At 46.0% G+C, this 17,874-nt stretch overlaps 1 protein-coding gene across 2 annotated transcripts in view; it reads left to right on the top strand.

Annotated features, from left to right (window-relative positions):
* Window positions 1-17,874, top strand: part of LOC135397743 (uncharacterized) — a 186,350-nt gene that overhangs the window by 82,635 nt on the left and 85,841 nt on the right. Inside the window, exons 4-9 of one of the 2 annotated variants that reach the window (XM_064629338.1) lie at window positions 723-826; window positions 4,826-4,858; window positions 6,892-6,948; window positions 7,767-7,934; window positions 9,257-9,346; window positions 15,694-15,917. In XM_064629338.1, coding sequence (XP_064485408.1) covers window positions 723-826; window positions 4,826-4,858; window positions 6,892-6,948; window positions 7,767-7,934; window positions 9,257-9,346; window positions 15,694-15,917 — 676 coding nt within the window. The remainder of the gene's footprint in view (window positions 1-722; window positions 827-4,825; window positions 4,859-6,891; window positions 6,949-7,766; window positions 7,935-9,256; window positions 9,347-15,693; window positions 15,918-17,874) is intronic. The other variant, XM_064629339.1, reaches the window with a different exon arrangement.

The raw sequence follows: 17,874 nt of genomic DNA, 5'->3' as shown, positions 1-17,874 counted from the left end.
GCTGGTGGTGATGCGGGGAATAAAATAATGAGCCCCTTCAATGAACCCCTTCAAGCCCCAACTACTGGCTGACCTACTGGCTGACTACTGGCTGATTTCGACTCTCGATTTCGTGTTCAACATAGCGATTGCGAAATTGCGAGTGAGTAAGGAAGCGAAAAACAGCCAGAGCGAAAGCCGACCATGACGTCAGCGATTACCTGGACGATCGGATGTGTACGTTTTCTATTTAAGTAAAAGGAATTCGTGTAAACTACGTCCAGGCACATTCAGTATAGGCAACAACCTACCTGATCAATTTGTTGTGATGTGCCACAATGCATTTTCTCAGGAGTTGTCGTTGAAGTCTCAGAGTCTGACGTTGAAGCAGAGTTTGAACTCCGAATTACGTCACTGAGCGTAGTTTTCTTCTCCTCCTCCTCCTCCTCCTCCTTGTCAGAAACAAAGCGCCCGTCGGACTTACCCCATTCCATTACAAAGTAAATGTCCTGCTACAATGGTAGTAGATGAAGAAAAAGCGAAAACCATCGCAGGCGCAAATTGTAGGCCACCACAAGACGTGGTAAAAGATCATTGAAGGTAATTTCTGCTTACCACACAATTTTTGGACAAGTAATTTTTCATTACTCTTTTCTTTTTTGATACATGTTTCTGTTGCGGCGAGCAGAATGCGACCGTGTGTCTGACATTACGTTGCAAGTCATATTCCGAATTTGTTACAGCAAAGAAAAACGCAATCTGGTGGTATTCGCGGCCATCTGCGTTGGGTTGTGCGGTTACGTCCTCATTTCAACGAAATACCTGATAGAAGCCCTACGTTCTGGAAGTAAGTTTTCTCATTTGACGGGTGCAATATCTTGAACGAACAAGAATCGGGAAGGCGGAGAGCTTGTTATACAGGGTGTCTCAGTTAAATCCCCGCGCTAAATAATTCGCGTGGTGCACCAATCGAAGAACTTTCTTTTTTACAGGTATCTGTCCGATACTACCTACAAGCTGCACACCGTGTGAATGAGTTGGAGGCACTCATTGTTTAAATAAAAATTCGAATGAGTTTCTTGAAAAACATGACTTCTAAAGCAGGGCGCAGTCGGCATTAAAATGGGTACTACCCCTTTTGGTACCTTCAGTGGACACCTTTTAGAGAAAAATCTGCCACCGAAGCGGGTCATGTGTTGCAGTAATTTATTGGTTTCAGTTTACATATTTTTGCCACGGCTGGTACCGGTGAAGCGCAAAAGGACGCTCTTCCACTCCCTTATCCACCAATGAATTACGTGTTCTTGAGCTTACTTCGCAACGGGGAGTGCTGAAGAAAAAGTAACAGCGTCAGACAGGCTACGCCAGTCCCACCTCGCCAGTCCCACCACGGCGCATATCAGTCAGATAAATCTGACTGATATGCGCCGTTTCTCTATTATGATCGCACGGACGAAACACAGATAATCACATAGTATCTTGATATCACATGCGTTCCATTTTTCTTCAGCACTCCCCGTTGCGAAGTCAGCTCAAGAACACGTGATTCGTTGGTGGATAAGGGAGTGGAAGACCGTCCTTTTGCGCTTCACCGCGACAAAAATATGTAAACCGAAACCAATTAATTACTCCAACAAATGACCCGCTTCGGTGGCAGATTTTTCTCTGGGTGTCCACCGAAGGTCCCAAAAGGGGAGTACCCATTTTAATGCCGAACGTGCCCTGCTTTAGAAGTCAACGTTGCTCACGAAACTGATTTGAATTTTTATTTAAATATCGAGCCCCTCGCCTTCATTCACACGATGCGCGGCTTGTAAGTGGTATCGGACAGATACGTGTAAAAAAGAAACTTCTTCAATTGATTCTCCCATTCGCGAATTATTTAGCCCGGGGATATAACTGAGACACCCTGTACACGTATCGAAAGAGATACGCATACATGTGTGATGTCACGAACTTTTCGCGAACCTGTGGGTCGTGCTGGTCGAATCCGCTGGTTCACCAGGTTCTACAAACTTCCCAATATCTGAACGGGTTCTTCAAGGTACGCAAAGGTACGCCGACTCAGTTAGATACGTGTATTGGTATTGTGAGGATGGACACTCGTAAGAGCGGAACGTCTAATGGAGTCACGCGGTTCCAAGCTCGACGGCACAGGCTCACAGGATGAAGTATCTGCTGAGTGAGGTCGATAATGAAGGAGTATCTGCTTCCCTGTGCTGGCTCCCCAATTGATGCGCGGGTCTCGCTGATTTATGGGTGGCACCGAATGCCCCTGTACAGCGTCTATAGCAGTGTTCGGTAGTGTTCGGATAGGGTGTTGTCATTCAGAGAAAGGGGCATTTTCAGTCGTCACCCGTATCTCAAATCCAGTGTTGATGAAGAGGGTTAAGAAGGTCGCGAAGAATTGTCGCTTCTCCACCAATATGTGATGACTAGAATGGACACACGTAGTGAAGACGGAAGGTTCCAAACTCGATAACACGGGCTCAAAGGATGAAGTCTCTACTGATGATGGCTGGGTGGAGTATGATATGTTGACGGCGTACTTTCTTCCGCGTAGTTTCGACGTAGCTTTGATAGTTCATAAAATTGAGTTTGCGGTCGAATGCAATGTGTTCGTTCCGTCACACGAACTGTGTCCGCTGGGTGGTGCGCATAACCAGCTTCATTTTCCAGGTTTCTCATTCGGCTGATACAGAACGTCAAATATACACTTACAGCAACAACAAAAACAACTGAATTACAGCGTTATATTACAGGCATAATATATACATGACAGCTTGTAGAGGTCGAAAATACATGCTTCCATATTCGCGAAAAAAGATAGACGCACATGGGCAATGCCGTCGAACCTTGGCGAACTTTTGCGCATTGCCCCAAACGAATGTTCGTATTTCGCAAACTTCTGCGAGGGGGGTGGGACATGTAAAGTTATAATACGCGGAGAGGCTCACTATACTGTGAATTCGGACCTCTACAGGCTCATGGTATCACTACTAAACGGCGAAAAACAAACGCAAGAAAAATTCTTTTTTTATGCCCGTTCTACGAATACAGAAAGCCGCGCAGGTATAATTATCCCGAGCATCCGGAGCGAACGCCAGCGAATCACGAATAAACAAACAAATTTGAGATCCACATCAGAGTAATGTTCTTGATTCATAGGAACACCGTAAAATGAAAAACTGAAAAGTGCTTGAGATAGATTTTTACGATGAGAGCAGATTTATTAGCATACAGGACAAATTGCTTCAGCGATCTTGTAACCTGCGGAAGTGATTCTTCCTTTACCGAAAGGGGTTTCCAGCAGCGCGTTCCGTTAGTGTTGTTACCCCTAAAACCCGCACTCCAAAAAATACAATTCACCGCCGTGTAATCCATTGGCTCGAATCGTACACTTATCGCTTTTGATTTGAGGGTGGAGTAGGGGCGTTGACCTCTCTGCAACGGTTAACCTGTATACCAATTCGCATAAAAAGGCCCATGAATCCCATTTTCAACAAATCAGGAAAGCGAAGGAAATCATTCTCAATGACTACGTGTTCTGAGTCTGTTCTGCGTTGAAGGTGTCAGCTCGCCTAGCTACGTCGGACATGAAAGCAGCCTCTCGCCCGTCGCGTGTTATTCCTACGTCTTGTTGGAGTAGAGAAGGCCTGCTCGATGTCTCCTCTACATCTTTCACTATACACTCTTAGAAATGAACTTCACCGCATAGCACGCTCGTAGCCAACCATCATCTCGAATGATATCGTTATTTTCCCTGATTTGTTGGAAACGGAAGGCCTACGCCTTTTTTGTGACAATAATGAACAGCATAAGTGTCACAAAAAAGGCGTACGCCTCCAGGTTTCAACAAATCAGGGAAGATAACGATATCATTCGACATGATGGTTGGCTAGGAGCGTGCTATACGGTGAAGTTCATTTCTAAGAGTGTACGTCATGTCGCTTGTTTCAACCAACCGCTGCAATCGACTTCAAACACGACTCGCGGATGCCAGAGCTTGTTCATGTGACTGATCGTGGCTCATCTCCCTGCTTACGGTCGCTGAAGGCACAACTGTGATTGGCAGACCGTTGTTTTGGGAATGCCACTACGTTACGACGACTAGCGTCGATTCGAAAACGGCCGCCCTATCACGCTTAAAGGAGCACTGAGGTGATCCCAATTTTATTTATTGATTTATTTTCTTTTGTTGGTTTTGTTTGTTTGTTGTTTGCACTGCGGGTGTTCTGCAACTAATAAAATGAGCTCAGGCAAAAGAACGGCGAGTGCAGGTGACCAACAGAACGCGGGCGAGATCTGTGTTCCGAATACCTCTAAGTATCCTCCACTCATGAAAAGAGCGTCATGACGTGGCGTGGACCACCGGCACGTGACCCGTAACGTATAGCGGCACAGCTCAAGGAATTATAAGTGTTGCGTGAGATAAGAAGAAAGAAATAAAGAAAAGTTATGTGCACGGCACGGAAAAAAATGTGTACGGCTGCTTTCTCCGACTGCTTTTGGAGATTTTATTGCGCAGCTATAAAGCACCGCAGAGCGAAAATACTTTGCATGGTGACTCCTGATTGACAGCTTGATAGATGACGCAGGGTTTCGAGTCCCGTTAAATGTCACCTCATTGCTCCTTTAAGAGTCGCTGGCACGTAAAACATATCAGCCTCCAACTGAGCGGGCTGTACTCTGATTGGCCGGCAGCGATACGGAGTCTGAATCGGAGGGCGCTTACGGTTCTCTAAAGGTCCCTCGTTTTTCGCGTCGGGTGCCAATCAGCATGATTAACAGATATTTTATTAGAAAAAAAAAAATGGATGCAATAACGTCATTTCGATCGCCACAGGTGAGACAGTCGAAGACGTCCCGCCGTCGAAACGTAAGGAGTATTATTCCATTTAATAAAGACGCAAATATTATTTATTTTTACTACACGACGTACAATCTATTTTTTTTTCTGACAGCACGGCTTGCACCGTGACCTTTATGGCAGCCCCCCCCACCGTCTTCGCCAGTCACCCACAACTCGTAAAAGTAACCTCTAACACTCTACACTCTTAGAAATGAACTTCACCGCATAGCACGCTCCTAGCCAACCATAATCTCGAATGATATCGTTATCTATCCTGATTTCTTAAAAACGGGAAGCGTACGCCATTTTTGTGACAATTTTGAACTGCATAAGTGTCACAGAAAGGCGTACGCCTCCCGTTTTCAACAAATCAGGGAAAGGACGATGTCATTCGAGATGATGGTTGGCTAGGTGCGTGCTATGCGGTGAAGTTCATTTTTAAGAGTGTAACAACAGAACTTCACCGCATAGCACGCAGTGCGCCAGCCATTGCCGCGGATGTGTTATCGCTTGTGACTGGAGGACAGAGGGAGGCGTGCGCCTTTTTATGTCAATTTACATATATCCAAATTGCCACAAAAAGGCGTACACCCCCATCTCTCATCGAATCAGAAGCGATAAGCCCTATCATCCGTGACAATGGTTGACGCACAACGTGCTATGAGTTGAAGTTCTGTATTTATAGTGTACACTCTTAGAAATGAACTTCACCGCACAGCACGCTCTTAGCGAACATCAGCTCGAATGATATCGTTATCTGCCTTGATTTGTAGAAAACGGGAGGCGTACGCCTTTTTTTGTGTCAATTATGAACAGCATAAGTGTCACAAAAAAGGCGTACGCTTCCCGTTTTCAACAAATCAGGGCAGACAACGATATCATTCGAGATGATGGTTGGCTATAGGAGCGTGCTATGCGGTGAAGTTCATTTTTAAGAGTGTACAGGAGTTAGTTACCTCTTAAAAGAGAACTACACCACATAACACCCTTAAGACCAACGATTGCACAGAATCATACCGTTATCACTCCTGATTTGCGGAAAGCACGGGTTGTACACTCTTAAAAATGAACTTCACCGCATAGCACGCTCCTAGCCAACCATAATCTCGAATGATATCCTTACCTGCCCTGATTTGCTGCAAACAGGAGGCGTACGCCTTTTTTGTGACACGTATGCTGTTCATAATGGTCACAAAAATGGCGTACGCCTCCCGTTTTCAACAAATCGGGGCAGATAACGATATCATTCGAGATTATGGTTGGCCAGGAGCGTGACATGCGGTGAAGTTCATTTTTAAAAGTGTATGTTAAGACAAAAAGTGTTTTGTAACAATTATCAATACTGCATAGGTGTGACGAAAAGGCGTAGGCCTCTCGTTTTCAACAAAGAAGGGGAGAGAACCATGTCATTCACCATGACGGTTAGCTACAGCAGCGTGCTACGCGGTGAAGTTCAGTTTTAAGAGTGTACGCTGGCACTGAAGAAGGTTAAATGCTTCACACTCAGCACGACCTCTATGGATCTCGTGTACGCCTGAAATGTCTCATGAGAATCACATTTTTATTGTTCCACTTCGAAACGCGGTCTTTCGCACAGTTTCGTTCTACAGACACCGAAACAAAATACGATTTTTTCTAATCATTTTGCCGATCATTTTGAACAACCTAATCCCGAAAACACAAAGGCTCGCATGTGAACCGCTAACACATCTCAGAATAACCTTAATTATAAGGCTTGCTGAACTTAAGATCGTAATTGTTTCGATCCCGGCACAGGACAACAGTAACGTGAGGCTGATACACATTGCTGCAATACCGTGGGTCGGAATTTCCGGCGCATTGAAGAACCACAGGTGGTCGAAATCATCCGCATCTCTGACCTCTAGCACAACACACAAGTGTAGACGGTGTAACCTTACGCGTAAATTACTCCCAATTAATCAAAAGCTCCCAAGAAAATCCCCATCAAAAGGAAGTGTAGTTTGAACCAGAATACGAGTTTCGTTTCGGTGAGAACCTCATGTTTCGGGTGAAATCCACGAAAAAAAATTTTTTTTCAGCTCAAGAACGTTTCAGCTACCCTCCTGGCTGCGATGAGACAATTTGCTTGCCTGAAAGTAAGTTATCACTTCTGGCTAGAGTCGTCACATCGACTGCGGTATGTGCACGCACGTTTTGAACGACAGGTTTTGTCACTTACACATCTTTGCGGCTTTCTGTGGTCCTCTTGTTATTATGGCAGTTAGACCAATGTAATTATATGCCTCAGTAGTATAACCGAAGCCCGGTTGATACCGGGCTACCGCATGCGTGTGAAATAGTATATAGCCATACTACTGCGACCGCGTACAGGACATTCCTTGGCCCTTCACTACGTCCGGTTGCCATTATAAGTCCTGATTGTGCCAGTGGCATATTTTGCAGCCAGGCAGACATGAAGTGCGGCACACACTCGTTCCAACCCGTCCGTCCGCCAGCGTCTGCGCGTGACGGACGCACGGGTTTCCAATTCACGTCCGCACCTTTGCAACGCTACATTACGAGAAACGCTCCAGCAACAACCGCCTACGTGAAGAGAAGTAAAAAGAATAAGAACGTATTCGGAAACTGTTGATAGGACAACGACCTACAATCCTTGCGTCGCTCCGTGCAAAAATTGAACTCTGCGAACCTATGCGTACCCCGCTTCCGAAAGCGCTTGCGTCGGTTCGCAGACAGACGCAATATTGACGGAAACGCTTAAAACGCTATAGTGCGGATCAAGCTTGGCGTTGAATACACGTCTTTGATTACAGGCGTTACGCGGAACAAGTACAGTTCGCGTGTTTCGCGGAGGTTGCAAAAGGACAAAGGCTTCTCTACCTCTGCAGTGTTGCTTTTTGTTCCACTGTACAGCACAGCCACATTTCGTTCGTCCCTTCTGTTCCTTCCGCAGCGCGATACCTGGAACAGCACGTATATGGAAACCCATGCAACGATCTGTACACTTACGTTTGCAACGACAACTACTTCTATAGCGGCGACCGTAAGGACTACGCTTTATGGCCGTATCGATACGCAAGTTTGGAGTTTGGGTACACAACACTTCTGGACTACATCCACAGTAAGGTCGAGATTTGATGCTGTATGATGTGGTTGAATAGCTTGAATTACGCGTCAACCTATGTTTGGAGTGCGCACACAGCGCTCAGAAATAGTAAAGAGAGATGTGTGCGACCTTGCCACCACCAAATTCAAAAGTGTCTGCCTTCAATGTGCTCACCCGATGTGCTTACCCAGAGTACGTAGTTAGGAGTGTCTGCGAGCGATTAAAACCTGTGAAGCTGGTTCCCCAAGAAAAGTCTGATCAAAACACACGTGGAAAAAAGGTTGCCTTCCCACTCTCTGTCACACAGAATAAAACAGGGGGATAGATTTAGGGTCAGATTTGTGTTCTCCGCTCCAAACTGAAAATAACGAGGAAAACATACACGCTTTCTCTTGGGAACTTGCCACTCGCTCAACTTGCTTCTTCGCTTCGCAATCCGCTTCAACGCTTGCAACTTACTTCTCCACTCTCCTGGGAGCTTGCTACAAAGCCTTGACCAAAGGAATAATGGAGACCAACGCTGTCATCAGGGCAGGGCCGGGACATTTCGTGCGCCAAAAATCGCTGGTTCTCAATCAAGCAAAGAAGTGGGTTGATAAAAACTCTTAATTAACCTTGTTAATGTAAAATGAGGTGTGATCATCATGGTGTCTCCCGTCGCAACGGGTTTCATGTTGTACGTTGTACGGTCGACCAAGTGTTGCTTTGAGAGTGAAGTGTTTGCGACACAATTTGAAGTGTGCCCAGTTACGTTCAGTACGTTATCGTATATACATATGCGGCAATAAGACGGTCATATTTTTTAATTAATCGAAAGCTAAAACGCTTGGAAATATACAACAACGCGAGATGTTTGTTAAAAATGCAAACTCAACTACATTCTAAGAAAAAAAGGCAGAATTGCCTACCCGAGCCAGAAGTTGTACCATTTCGGGCCAATCTACGTGCGCTTTCTCCTCCACGGGTAAATGCGACGGAGTCCCTTTTCCATGCTCCTCTCTGTCTCACGTTTCCTCTAAGAAGAAAAAAAAGGTAGAATGTCCTACCGAAGCTCGTAGAACGACAGTTTCTACTCTACAATTATACCCAAAAGGTAAAATTGACTTGAGTAGAAATGGGGTTGCAAGCTTTACCGAGTTGGATGGAAAATTCTACTTTTTTTTTCTTCTTCTTCTTCTTAGAGTGTACCGTTTATCATAATCACGTCACATCAAAACACAAACACATCATCAAAACACAAACGCCGTAATCAACAAAGCTTAATGGGGCACGTATCCTCAATGTCCGACGATCCTGTTTTTCGTAGAGTGCAGTATGTATCACTTTCCTTCAACCAGATACTCTCAAGAATTTCACCGTCCCTCCGGTGGAATATGCGGGCACTGGGCTTATGAAAACGTTGATGTTCCTCAAGAACTGCTCCTCCGGTATGACATCAGTTCTGGTACTTCTGTGATATTTGCTTGTCCCGGTGACACAAACGCCCTCATGGAACTCCTACACCTAGAAAACCATTTGAAACTAGCTGTAGTTTATACAGACTGCAGATATTCGTAAAATATCTTTAAAGGAGTGTGGAAAGCACTTGGAACATACAGGGTGTCCGGTGAGAAAGTGTCACTAAATTTCTAAAAATAGGTTTAGCTTCAGAAAATTATGAAACTACTTGGAAAGCAGACTTTTGCCACAGATTCAGGCCGTTTGCATTCGCGTCACACATTAATTAAGCTAATCTTGCTAATGGCACTCGAAAATTAGCCAAACAAAGGTAACGTTTTCCTTGATGAATTCGGAAGCCAATGGCCATAGCACACTATTCCAACCAAAACACAGGTTTTAAAAAAAATTGTACAAAAATTTGACAGCCGTAAAACCGTCACTTGGCAAGGCGTGCTCCATGAAATTTGCGTTTGCGTAAATGCTGGCTCTGCCTTTATCGAGAGAAAGTGGAAACAGCCACACCGACGGTATGCACGTTGATAAGGGCGGAAGGCATGGTTATGTCCTTGTTCGCATAGGAGAGAGGGTATTTGGATGGAACAAAAAGTTCCGCAAACGTAAATATCAGCAAGCGCACCGAGCACGGGGACGGTTGTGCGGCTGTCAAATTTTTGTACAAATCTTCTGAAACAAAACTTGTGATTTCGGTTGGAATAGTGTGCTATGGCCATTCGCTTCCCAATTCATCAAGAAAAACGTTCTGGCGTCTCATGACGTCAGGTGATACAGCACTTTTCAGTGGCCAAGGATAATCATGTGCTAGCGAGAACGACCAGTCGAGACGCAGGACGGCCGCCGGCGCAGAAAGAAAAAAAGAAGGCGCTCGTCTCAGTATTGGTGTGTCACATAACGTTGCAGACTTGCAGCCCAGGGGAGCAGGTATTCCGACCCGCGTGACGGTGACGCTCTTGCGGTCCAGGTTTACGCGCTGCGCTCGCAGTTTTTGTGCGAATGTGTGCCCCAGTGCTTGTAATAATAATTTCTAGGTCTCCCGACATATTGTTCTCGAGTCTTTCCAGGCTCCTTTAAAGTAGCACAGAAGTCAGTTTTAGCACCCAGGTTTTCTTCCTATAAAACTGTTAAGTAGGCCAGTAAGATGCACCATGCAAAGTAATTCACACCACATAGTCATAATTATCGCAGAACTTGAATTTTAAGTATGCCGCAAAAAGCGACCGTGTGCAACGGCGGAGGAGAGCAGTACCAACCTGTGATCTGCCTGGGACCTCACTTTGGCGCTACAAGGATCACGCTCGCTGATTGGTCCAGAGAAATGTTGTCTGCTACTCCGCTGTCGTCTCCTATTCGGCTGTTCGGGGTTCTAAAAAAGCATTGCTCCCGGCTCGGTCATGACTCGGCCGCTCCTTCTATCCCCAACAATCGGAGACCCCATTAGCGTATACCTCGAGGCCATCTCCCCACGCTCAGGGAAATGCTGCTCGTTTTTATCTCTGAATCACCTCCATGAGTGCTTTGTTTTCTTATCTTTCCGCTCAATTAATGCCTACTCGTCCTATTGTCGTCGCCACTTCAAATTCCCCATTTCCGTGACTTGGCAACGACAAGTGCCCAACTCGCGGACCACGAGGGAAGCAGACTCGTCCTAGGAGGAGGGGTTAGGTGCCGACAACGTATTGTGTGGTGCATACAGCAGTGCGGGCACACGCAAACAAACAACAACAACTTTATTTTCGACCTTGGAGAGTGGGGAGTTTCATCGCCACAGGCGATACTGTACCCCATAGCTGGTTGGAATGGGGGGAATAAAATAACGAGCCCCTTCGCAATAACGATCGAAGTCCGATGGTGTCCAGAAATGTCAGAAGAGCTCTGAACGCAGAGCGTTGCTGGGCTGGATTGGGCCAGGGGCCAAGCAATTTCGATAGGGAGAAAGGGCGAGAGTCCAGCTGACGAAGAGACTCGGAGAGTGTGGTTCGAGAAGGTTCGTAGTGAGGGCAATGAAGAAGAATATGCTCCAGATCCTCAAGAGCACCACAGTGGCAGCAGGTGGGAGAGTCAACTTGTCTCAAGCGGTAACGCCACTGAGCTGTAAAGGCCACATCGAGGCGCATTCGGTGGATTAATGCCGCATCTTGACGAGAGGTGTTTCGTGGCATGCGGAAAGCGAGCGTTGCATCAACTCTGCTCAACATAGAGGGGGGAAGAATGTCGGTTGTCCGATGGCGGGAAGCCGGGGTTGTCACTAGGCGTCGCAGAATTGAACGGCGGTCTCCTCTCAGCAGAACAATACGGGTCCGTTTCTGATACGAGAGTGCTGCTTCTGCGGCGCTGTCGAACAAGAACAAGCAAACAAAAAAGGAACACGGCAATGCATATTAGACTATTCTCGAATTCCACTGGGTGAGCAATTTTTGCCCCGCGCTGGTCTTGCGCCGGTTTCGTCCATGCTCCCTGCCGGGTCGCACGGGTGGGCCTTGGCCACATGCGATATAGCAAACTGCTTAGGAATCGCACAATACAGGGTGTTTCACCTAACGTGAAATGCTAACTAGCGACGTACTCGCCGGAGGATTGTGGGACTTTCGGCAATTACCTTCTGGAAACTATTGCCCCCGTTAGGGGAGGCTTTGGATAATGTTTAATTGCGGGAAATTTATTTCTTCAATTAAACTTTGAAAATTGCCAAGCGAACCTCACGTTTTTTTTATAGAAATATGAAGTCCTCCACGGATAACCACAGCCCCAACGCAAACTATGCATACACTCTAAAAACAGAACCTCACCGCATAGCACGCTGTGCGCCAACTATTACAACGAACGATAGGGTTATCGCTTCTGATTCGAAGAGAGAGGCAGGAGTACGCCTTTTTGTGGCAATTCTCATATATCCAAATTGCCAGAAAAAGGCGTACGGCGCCTACTCTCTTCGAATCACAAGCGATAGTCCTATCATTCGTGTCAATGGTTGGCGCACAGCGTGCTATGCGGTAAAGCTCTGTTTTTAGAGTGCAGTATCGAAACAGAAATAGTCAAAAAACTAGTAAAATTTCCGCTTTACCCACGTCTGATTGATTGTCGCAAAGAAGAGCGCACCAGAGATGCGGGGAGAGGAAGAAGTGTTCCCGCCTTTTGTTTTACTTTCTTTTCCCCGCTTTGACCTTGATGCTGGAGACAGCCGTCTTATCACAAAACAACCGCCTTATCACAAAGAAGCCAAAGGACGGGTCCACTCGCTCCTCTAGACGCACATCTGCCGCGCGCTTCGTTGCGAAAATCAAGCAGGCGGGGCTAAAGCGTAATTGACTAATTTTCTTCGACCATTTCTGTTGCAATACGGTGCATAGTTTTTGTTGGGTCTGCGGTTATCCGTGGAGGACGACATATTTCTGTAAAAAAGTGAGGTTCGCTTGGCAATTTTCAAAGTTCAATTATCAAAAATAAACTTCCCTCAATTGAAAATTGTCCAAAGCCTTCCTAAATGACTGCAAAAGTTCCCAGAAGGTAATTGCCGAACGTCCCACAATCCTCCGGCGAGTACGTAGCCAGTTAGAATTTTTATCACTTTAGGTGAAACACCCTGTATAATTACTCACAGCGGGACGCGCAGTATTTGCACTGTTCAAGAGACGCACGACTACACTCTTAAAAATGAACTTCATAGCATAGCACGCTCCTAGCCGACCATCATCTCGAATGATATCATTATCTGCAATGATTTGTTGACAACGGGGGGCTTTCGCCTTTTTTGTGACACTTATGCTGTTCATAATTGTCACAAAAAAGGCGTACGCCCCCCGTTTTCAACAAATGAGGTCAGATAACGATATCATTCGTGATTACGGTTGGCTAAGAGTGCGCTATGCGGTGAAGTTCTTTTTTAAGAGTGTGTTTTCGCGAACGCACGAGTGAAAAGAAAAAGAAAAAAGCTCGAACATCACAGCCGCACTTATCGCTATGGTTTCGGGTTGAAAAAATCAGAAAAACGTACTCCAGTAAACTTTTAAGCTAATCGGATTAATCCAAAAAACCCCTCTTGGCAGTTGTTTTCTCTGATAACCGGGCTATTGTTCTTGGCCTCCTTTTGTGTCCTGGGTTTCTTCTGACCACGGATACTGGCCTCACCGCAACATAATAATGGTTTCCGTGACCTAGCTTTTTTTTTCTTTTTCGGCGGTCATCTGGACCACTTGAGGATTCACCGCCTGGGCTTTTCCCCATTCTGTTTCCTCCATTTCCTTGTCCTACATGTGACCTAAGCACTCGTATAAGCATCGAACCGAGGTCATACGGCGTGGTCTTTTTGAAAGGGCAACTAGTTGCAGTGCTGACGACAAGATGGGACGCAAGCGAAAGCTGCTTTGCGGCAACGTCAAGTAGTACCCTGATTTCCAGGAGTTCACATCGTCCCTCGATCGCGATGCAGATGTTGTCCTATGTAAGTATTGCCGCATAACAGTGAGCACTGCACACGAAAAAGGTGCATTTTGCATCGCGGAACACCTCAGTGTACGTCGCACGAAATGCTTGTTAAGCTTGTGTCTCTTTAGTGTTGAAGCAATAAATGTGACAACTGCGTTTTCGCTTCATAACTGTGCGTGCGTGGTCAAGTTTTCTCCGAATTTCGGATATTAACTGAGCTCCGAAAAAATTCGTTTTTTGAAAAGAATAAACTCCGAAAAATATCCTCCGGTAACACCCAGAAATAAACTCCGAAATCACGAAACCCAACTTCTCGCGCGCATGCCTCCTCTTCTCGTGTCGTGTCTCGCTGAAGTAATCGCTGGGTCAAAAACTATTGCTCCTTTGGAGCAAATTTTTTTTTTACCCTGCTCCAGCAATGGAACAGTTTTTGCCCTTTTCCGGGGCGAAACTTCGACCCAGCCAATGGAATGCGCCAAATTATCTGTGACATTCTTCCGAGATCACTTCGCGCCCGTTACCGGGCTTATCGCGCGCGGTATAGATATTGTTTCCTTTACTTTTTCCTTATGTCTGCACTAGTGTATCTGGTGCGCGGAAATGTGACAGCAACTATCCCCCCCTGGAGGAGTCCAATATTACTCCCTGTCGGACAGATTCACCGATTCAGGTCACGGGGAATTAGACGCTATGCAAGTAGCTCAGCTGTCTGCGCGCAGCTCCCCAGTTTCCTCCTCTCTTCTTTTGCCGCTCTATACATGCATTCTCGGGTAAATATAAACAAGCCCCCACCACAACTTCCGGTGCCGCGAAGACTTCCCATCCTTCCGCGACTAAGGGCACTTGGAACCAGCCGCCATGCAGAATTATATCGTGCACTTTCCTGATTCGTTGAAAACGGGAGGCGTACGCAGTTTTGTGGCACACTCTTAAAAATGAACTTCACCGCATAGCACGCTCCTAACCAACCGTCATCTCGAATGATATCGTTATCTGCCCTGATTTGTTGAAAACTGGGGGCATACGCCTTTTTTGTGACAATTATGGACAGCATAAGTGTCACAAAAAAGGCGTACGCCTCCCGTTTTCAACAAATCCGGGAAGATAACGATATCATTCGAGATGATGGTTGGCTACGAGCGTGCTATGCGGTGAAGTTCATTTTTAAGAGTGCAGTTTGAGCTGCCACAAAAAGGCGTATACGGTCCTCTCTCTCCTCAAATCACAAGCGAATAACGGTATCAATGGGCACAGTGGTTGGTGCAGAGCGTGTTTGCTGTGAAACCGGATGCTGTTTTGGCATCAAACCGGAAGCGGTGAAAACTGCCTGTAATTTACTCTCTCTCTGCCCTCACAAAGTAACAGCTAAAAGCTGAAGGTGAGACGCATGTGCACTCTTAAAAATGAACTTCACCGCATAGCACGTTCTTAGCCAACCATCATCTCGAATGATATCGTTATCTGACCTGATTTGTTGAAAACGGGAGGCGTACGCCTTTTCTGTGACAATTATGGCCACCATAAGTGTCACAAAAAAGGCGTACGCCTCCCGTTTCCATCAAATCAGGGCAGATAACGATATCATTCGAGATGATGGTTGGCTAAGAACGTGCTATGCGGTGAAGTTCATTTTTAAGAGTGTGGTGCATTCTATGGACCCATAACGGGTATACAGTCGGTCTTTGAATATCCGTTATTGCTGCCTCGAGAGTGGACACACAGGTTCGTCACGGGGATTCTCCAAGCCTTACCCTTTCCCTGCGCTGAGAAAAGCTGTCGTAATACATTGTGATCGTATGGAAGGACGGTGACGTAACAAGTAGCCCAATACGTATACTCGATGACAGCGGGCAGGAAATTGTTCACGTTATAAGAGTTGTCTTCTCCCTGGCAGAGAAGGACCGTTCCAAGCATCACATTGGCCACTTGAAGCGTGCCTTGTACGAGGCTGGGTTGCCAAGCAGTCCGTACGAAAAAGGACGCTTGGACGATCTTCCTGACGTGGCTGGGGTGCTGGGGAAAGTGATGCTCATGCTCAACCTCAAAATATTCTTCACCATCGATTTTGAAACTGCCGTTCCAAACACGCCTGCGAACAGCGTTGGAAAGATCGTATCTGTGAGTTGTTTATATAAGACAACGCTTTGTGCACTTTGTGAATAGATAACAGCGTGCGAGTATCCATCAAAAAAGCTACCAAAGGCGTGGCCTTGTGGATAGACTGGATAGAGGACATGGTATAGTCTGGTACGCTCGATTACAACTACGGGTCTCGGCTTTGCCTCCCATCGTTCTCCCTGAAGTTGCCATTTCATGCTGTTGTGGCTATGAGTGGTATACTGTTGTTTGCAGATTGGGACTACACCACCAGTATACCGCTCATCGCCACAGTTGCGTCGCGGCGCTTGCTCGCAATGAAAAGAATACTCGCGTCATGGAACCAGTGCCCGCTTTCATGTTTTACTCACAATATTTGATGTACATAGCTCAACATTCACACATATAGAGCTAACATTAAAGAGGTAGTCTGCATGCCGCCTAAGTAAGCGTGTCAGGTCACATTCTGTAAACAAATGAACTACAAGTGACCACATTTCCGGTCCAAAAGACTATCCGGGAATGAGATCACCCGCATACAGGAAAATTGAAAGAACGTAACGTTGTGCTGTGCTGCACAACAACGTTTCAGCTGCAAGTTTAGATATATGAACAGAAGCCACTGCTTTCTCCACCACCCGCATTTGCGAGTCGTTGTGCAGGTAGCGAGTTTCCCACCATTCTGCCACATGCCTTTCGGTAACTACCAGCACATGTTCACTCAAACATAATTCATGTATTACTACTACATACATTTACTAGTATTATTAGTATATAGCAAACAGCGCTGCACGCATGGTTGATTATATACTGTCACAACGATCAACCTGCAAACGCACTTGATGGCCGTCTGTTGCATCACCAAATACACAGTTTCCACTTAAGTAACAACAACCGCTTATTATGAACATCAAGCCTGTCGCAGAATACAGGGAAATGCGTTTACCAAAAAAAAAAGAAAAAAAGAAAAAGAAACGGTAACATATTTCTCTCCTTTTTTGAAGTATAAATTTCTCCGCCTAGAAAAACCAGGATACCGACTTCAACGAGAGGTAGCTCGTGATCAATTAAGGTGTACATGCAAAATCACATTGCTGTGCAACCCTCTCTTGCAACCCTGCTATGCAGTTCTCTTATCGGATGTTGTTCGAGCACCTGATAACGTGGTATGAATTAGATTGGACCTATCAGTAGAGGCGGTACATACACACGAGTATTCGCGTTTTTCGCCAAATCGACGCCGCACAGCGGTGAAACTCGGGGCTAGCCGATCCAGGTACACACGGCCGACCCCGCGTTCTATTGCGGAGAAGTTGCTACTTTTCGCATGGGTCGCTGACCTGCACCTGTATTTTGCTGTTGGAATCATGGATGAAGGAAACAGTGCAGAGAACGACGAGCAAATTAAACCTACTACTATTGTTCTGCGCCGCAATGCGACTCTGCGCGTCGAGGGGACAGCCGGTTTGTCTTTCCGCGTTTTCTTCTTTCCACACATGGAATACCGCCTACTTTGACGCATCCTCGGAAGAGATGGATTGCGCGACTCGAAATCAGCAAACCTGTTACATCAGCAATTTTTGTGTGTATATGGCAGAGCTCTTGGAGTGGTACTGCCTACATATCTGATGAATGTTCTTATTTTTATTCTTCCGAGGCACACTTCTGTGTAACTCACGTCAGGAAGGGAAGCAAAACCTTGTCTAGGTAAAACAGAACTTTTTTTTTTTCAAACTTGAGTAGCCATTATGTGCAGGTAAGCGCAGGGGATAGCGCGAAAACGTATACCAAGTCAGTTTTGTAACTGTGCATTTGAATCAGCGCGTCAAATCACTTAGGGAAAGAATTCACAAAGAATGCGACGTTTCGTTAAAGTTTCCCAAAAACATGCGCACCAATGACACACGGGTGTGGCAACATTACCCTAGAAATTCTAAACTACATTCCTACACGCGCTACACACTTAGAAGATCTTATC

This window comes from Ornithodoros turicata, chromosome 6 (assembly GCF_037126465.1).
Source record: "Ornithodoros turicata isolate Travis chromosome 6, ASM3712646v1, whole genome shotgun sequence".
NCBI classification, from domain to species: Eukaryota; Metazoa; Arthropoda; class Arachnida; order Ixodida; family Argasidae; genus Ornithodoros; species Ornithodoros turicata.
The sequence above is the reverse complement of the archived record's forward strand: the minus strand, read 5'-3'. Positions and strand labels throughout refer to the sequence as shown.